At 51.2% G+C, this 6000-nt stretch overlaps 1 protein-coding gene across 2 annotated transcripts in view; it reads left to right on the top strand.

The window, feature by feature from the left end:
- Nucleotides 1–5328: 5328 nt before the first annotated feature.
- The window catches only part of COLGALT2 (collagen beta(1-O)galactosyltransferase 2), an 86587-nt gene continuing 85915 nt past the window's right edge, over nucleotides 5329–6000 (top strand). The window contains exon 1 of one of the 2 annotated variants that reach the window (XM_084637558.1): nucleotides 5329–5699. In XM_084637558.1, the coding sequence (XP_084493684.1) occupies nucleotides 5470–5699 (230 nt within the window). In that variant the 5' untranslated portion in view covers nucleotides 5329–5469. The remainder of the gene's footprint in view (nucleotides 5700–6000) is intronic. The other variant, XM_084637559.1, reaches the window with a different exon arrangement.

Genomic DNA, 6000 nt, shown 5'->3' with positions numbered 1-6000 from the left:
GGGGGAGGGGGAAGGGGGAGAGAGGGGAAGCATTGAAGAGGAGCTACCTTCCTTGAGAGCATCAGATGCTGCTGGAGGCAGGATACTTTGCTAGACAGTCTGATTCGGAATGGTAACTCATGTTCCAAAAGGGCCTTTGGTGCCATTAACAAAACTTGAAGAAGCCAAGTAATATAAAAAGTGTTCAAACCACACATGGCTTTTGTTAAAGTCAGTGTGTTAAGAACATAAGAATGGTCCTACTGGGTCAGACCAAAGGTCCATCTAGCCCAGTATGCTGTCTTCTGACATTGGCCAGTGCTAGGTGCCCCAGAGGGAATGAACAGAACAGGTAATCATCAAATGACCCATCCCCTGTTGCACATTCCCAGCTTCTAGCAAACAGAGGCTAGGGACACCATTCCTGCCCATCCTGGTTAATCACCATTGATGGAGCTATTCTCCATGAATTTATCTAGTTCTTTTTTGAACCCTGTTATGATCTTGGCCTTCACAACATCCTCTGGCACGCTGGCGCAGGTGGGTGGTCGACCCCCCTCTGTCCCTGGCCCCTCCTCAACTCCACCCTTGCCCCACCCGCTCCCGCCCCTTACTTGCCCTGATTCCAACCCCTTTCCCAAAGTCCCCACCCTGGCCCCGCCTCTTCCCTGCCTCCTCCCCTGAGTGCACTGCGTTCCCGCTCCTCCCACCTCTCTCCCAGAGCTTGTTACGCTGCGAAACAGCTGTTTTGCAGCGGCAAGCGCTGGGAGGTAGGCAGAGAGGCAGGGATGCGGCGCGCTCAGGGGAGGAAGCGGAGGTGAGGTGGGGCAGGGGGGCAGGGAGGGGAGCTTGGCTACCAGTGGGTGCAGAGCACCCACTAATTTTTCTCCGTGGGTGCTCCAGCCCCAGAGCACCCACGGAGTTGTCGCCTGTGCACAGGGATATTAAATTTAATTATATTATGGTCACTATTACCAAGTAGTCCAGCTATATTTACCTCTTGGACCAGATCCTGTGCTCCACTTAGGACTAAATCAAGAATTGCCTCTCCTCTGGTGTGTTCCAGGATTAGATACTCCAAGAAGCAATCATTTAAGGTGTCAAGAAACTTTATCTTTGCATCCCATCCTGAGGTGACATGTACCCAGTCAATATGGGGATAATTGAAATCCCCCATTATTATTATTGAGTTTTTTATTTTAATAGCCTCTCTAATCTCCCTGAACATTTCATAGTCACTATCACCATCCTGGTCAGGTGGTCGGTAATATATCCCCATTGCTATATTCTTATTATTACAGCATGGAATTTCTAGCCATAGAGATTCTATGGTACAGTTTGATTAATTTACAATTTTTACTTCATTTGATTTTACGCTTTCTTTCACATATAATGCCACTCCCCCACCAGCACAACCTGTTCTGTCCTTCCAATATATTTTGTACCCTGGTATTACTGTATCCCATTGATTTTCCTCATTCCACCAAGGTTCGGTGATGCCTATTATATCAATATCCTCATTTAATATGAGGCACTCTAGTTCACCCATTTTATTATTTAGATTTTTAGCATTGGTATATAAGCACTTTCAAAACTTGTCTCCTTTTAGCTGTCTGCCATTACAAGGTCTGATTGAATGGGACTCTTAATATTGTTATTCTTTATTTGACTGTTTCTGATCAGACCCTGCCTGTATTTTATCATTTTCCATCCTCTCGTCCTCACTAGGACATAGAGATTCTCTATTAATAGATCCTCCCCTAAGGGATGTCCGAACCATGTGTTCCTCTGCATCTGTCGGCTTTCCCCCAGCCCTTAGTTTAAAAACTGCTCTACAGCCTTTTTAATGTTAAGTGCCAGCAATCTGGTTCCACTTTGGTTTAGGTGGAGTGCATCCTTCTTGTATAGTGTTGTGTAGCTAAAGCCATGCTCAACCTTTTGAAAACATCCCATAGTGAATTAAGTGAAATAGGTTAGAGCTAGGTTGTCCCTTTACATTTAGCTCTGTGTGAGGGAGGGGCTGTGCTGCCCAAGGAAGGAATTATGTTTCTTCTTCCCTGCTCTCTATTTCCTCTTAGGAGAGTGTAATCTCTATTGCTGGCCCTGACCAGTAGCAGATGACTATAGCGCCCACCCTGCATTGGCTCAGCTGTGCTGGCTCTGTGTTAAGTGGGCAGAGTCAAGGTTCCCCCCTCAGCAGAGCAGGAGGGAGCACCAGGTGCTCAAGCCTTTATCTTGAGAAGGGCTTAGTACCTGCAGTGTCTGTTCATTTCTGTGGGAGCTGTGAGTACAATGGACCCAGATCCACAGTCTCACACAGTATGTTCTCGAATGAACACACACGGGAAAATGATAAAAGACAAAAACGCCCTAGCACCTCTGGGTGAACACCCTTCAAAGCAATCACTCCATAACTGACCTGTCAGTCCTCATCCTCAAAGGAAGCCACCCAGGACTTTCAAAAGACAAGCCTGAGAGCTTAATTTCATAACTTGACTTAAAATTGGTCTTAATAAAGACCCTGGATTTATGGCTTATTACAACAATCTGGAACCCAGTAACCCCCCTTTTTGTCCTATGACTACAGTGGTGTTAATGGTCCACTTCACCTTTAGTGTCCCTTAGAATACACGCTAACTACTTACGCTAAACTATCTGTTCAATCTTGTATTTAGCTGTCACACTTTGAGTATCTTTCCCTGATCTGAAGAAGAGCTCCGTGTAAGCTCAAAAGCTTGTCTCTCTCCTCAAGAGAAGTTGGTCCAAAAAAAGATATTACTTTATCCACCTTGTCTCTCAGATCCACAAAAGTGTTTAGGCGCCTAGCTTCTATTTAGGAGCCTAGATATCTTTGTGGATCTGGGCATATGCTCCTATTAAGATCATGATCCCAAAATATAAATTGTTACAGTGGGTGTTGTGTGGTGGTGTTGTTAAACTGTAATCTGTTGCATTGATGGTCCTTTCAGGGCCATTCATGGGAACATTTCTGGAGAGGGTGAGTTAATGAAATGCAGTGAATATTTTAGTGTCTTAGCTAATTTCCAGCTGGGATAACTGCATTCTGCTTATCTAAATTTCCTCTTGCAGTTTGTTTTAGATACAGTATATTAGCTGATTTCATCTGGTTATTCTGAGGCATCTATTTGTAAAACACTTTGTACAAAAGTGGAAAATAACTTCCTTTCCTCAATTGCTAAGAAGTATGGCTGTGGGCTGTGAATTAGCTACTGCCTTCTATCCCAGAGATAGCATAGGTACGTAGTGGAATAAGAAAACCCTGTGTACCTACCGAAGCCCTGGGGATGGGGAGGTGCAAGCCCACCCACATCTAAGCCCCAACCTAAGGGGAGGAGCCACTGGTCTCAGGCAACAAAAGATTATGGGGGGACAACAAGGGAAAAAACAGGGACAGGAGTGTCAAAAGCAGGGATCCAGAGGAGGACACAGAGCAGAGAACCATGAACAGTGCTCACTGCTCCTCAAAGGCATCCAGGGAGCCAGAGGACACAGCCCAGAGATGTGACTTAAGGGAGGATCAGAAGTAGGCCCCACAGTTCCAGTTTCCTCCTCCTGGGCCAGCATCAGGAGGAGATCGGTGTGGAGGTCTTGTGACTTTGTGGGGCCATGGATGGGGTGTGCATAGATCAGGAAGTGCAGGGAAAAGTGCAGCCAGAACTTAAGGAAAAGGTTCTGGAGGAGCCGGAAAAGGGGCTTCAACATAGCACATTCGATGTAGATGTGCACCATGGTCTCCCTCTCACCACAGAAGGGGCAAGTGGTGGGGAAGGTGGTGAACCGCTCCAGGTACACACCCTTGTTTACTGCTCCATGAAGGAGCTGCCGGATAGTATCCCCAGTGGGCTGTGGGACCAGGGTGGAATATGGACTGGCCCACTGGGGTTCCTGACCCTCCATGGGTGGTAGGAGGTCTCACCACTTGGTGTCAAGACGGGATACAAGGGTGAGGAAGTGAAGGGTGTGGAGCACGAGTGCGTATAGCTGTTTCCTAGGCATGGTTCAGAGGTGGACCGGCTGCATGTTGCGCAGCCAGCTCAGGTGGTGCATAGGGGGTGGGTAGGGAGGCTCACCCGGCAGGGGCCCAAAGGTAAACTTTGAAGGGTCAGGGGTGAGGGATGGGCAGGGAGCACCCTCCCGAGGACCTACTTCAGGAAAGCCTGAGAGGTGGGTAGTAAGGCTGCCATCACTTCCTGGAGTATATGATGGGGGGTATATGACGGGGGACATGAGGAGTGGAGAGCCCCATGTGCCAGCTGAGAGTCAGGGGATCCACCCAATCCTTCTGGTCATAGTCCAAGAGGTTTCCAATCCTGGTGGTACCAACCAGGACCAGTCTCCGGCACACCAAGGGGGACTCTGCTATCTGCACACTGTGGTGGAGGTTGTGTTGCATAGGCTCCGCAAGGAAGTCCTCCCCCTGGGTGGCTGCTGTGGATCTGGTCGCTGAGACTAGCTGCCAGGTCCTGAATACGTTCTGGTAAAAGACTGCAATCTCAGAGAGGTCTCGGAGGAGACCCCTCGGATTGAGGTAGAAGAGTTGCCGGTCATATCGGAGGCGGCAGAGTAAGGTATGCGCCAGTGCACTCCATGCTGGACTACTGGCACCATAAAGGAGTCTCTGAGGGCCTGGAGGGGGAAGACAAGGAGCTGACTGCGGAGTCGGAGCAGGCCCTCCCTGTGCACTCTCCTCCAGGGGGAAGAAATCTCTGTGTCTCTGTTTTAATTGTGTAGGTTCTTTGGGATGAAAGTGCAAAACGTTTCTTTTAAATGTTTACATGGTTGGGTTGGTATTTTCTTTGTTGAACTGATCTCTTATCCCTTGCCATGCCACAGGCCCAAACTCTACAAAGCACTTCACTGGGATTTAAACTGTAGGGAAGGGGAGCATATGTTATAAAACACAGAGTGCAATTATAAAATAACAATGGGTGAGTATAAAGGCTGCATACAGTACTCCAGTACTTTCTCTGAAGTCCTCATCACTTTTGGATGCACAAGAAATATGGGGATCGGGCACTTGATGACAAGCTTGTACAATTCTGTTTGCTTTGGGGACTTTGGTTTTTTCTCTTTTTTGGACTGGCTCATAAACGATTCGATTTTGTTCTGATCGTCCTGGTAAGGCCCGGCGAGTAGATTTCGGGGGCTGGTAAATATTCATGACTCGTTTGGAAAGCTGCTTTGTGGGGTTGTTCTTGAGCCTGAGTGGGAGCGGAGGGGACACAGCCCAGAACAAGCAGGGTTTTACCCCCTCAGAGGCGAGGGCTGTGCGGCTTGACCCGGGACGGCTGGAACCGGAGGGAGGTGAGCACACGGGCGTGTCGTGTGTGCAGCCCCAGCCCCCTCTCCATCCCGTTCAGCCTGCCCACCAGTGTGCGCCGCGAGGACCAGCAGTCCCCCGCCACCCCCCAGCAGCGAGGCTCAGCCCAGCCGGCTGGCGGCTTCTGCCCGAACGTCGCGCTGCGGAACATGGCTGCGCCGCCCGCTCTCCGGCTCCTGCTGGGCTGCTTGCTGTGGGCGAGGAGCGGGGCCGGCTTCCCCCCGGAGCCGCCGGAGGGCTCGGCCCCTTTGCCGGAGTCCCCTTTGCAGAAGCCCACCGTCTTCATCGCCATCCTCGCCAGGAACGCTGCCCACGCGCTGCCCCACTGCCTCGCCTGCCTCGAGCGGCTGCGCTACCCCAAGAGCCGGCTGGCCATCTGGTAAGGCGCGGGGCGGGGGAGCCCGGGGCGCCCTGCTCGGGGGCAGTGGGCGGGGGAGCTGACGGCCCTGGCCCGGGCCAGCGGGAGCCGAGCGGCGGGCGCGCTGCTCTGTGGGGGAGAAAAGTTTCTGGGCAGCTGCCCGCGGGAACAGGCAGCGTCTGTCTGGCCAGTGCGGGCGGGGGGGTCCCGATGGCAGCGAAGGGGGGTGGGGGCCGGGCACGGGAAAGGGGGAAGCAGCGCAGAGGCTAGAAGGGAAGGGGTGCAGGGTAAGGGGGGGCAGTGCAGAGGTCTGGAGGGGGTG

The sequence above is a fragment of the Lepidochelys olivacea genome (assembly GCF_965140295.1).
Source record: "Lepidochelys olivacea isolate rLepOli2 genome assembly, chromosome: 8".
In the NCBI taxonomy this organism is placed as follows: Eukaryota; Metazoa; Chordata; order Testudines; family Cheloniidae; genus Lepidochelys; species Lepidochelys olivacea.
This window is presented reverse-complemented; position numbering and strand designations above follow the sequence as displayed.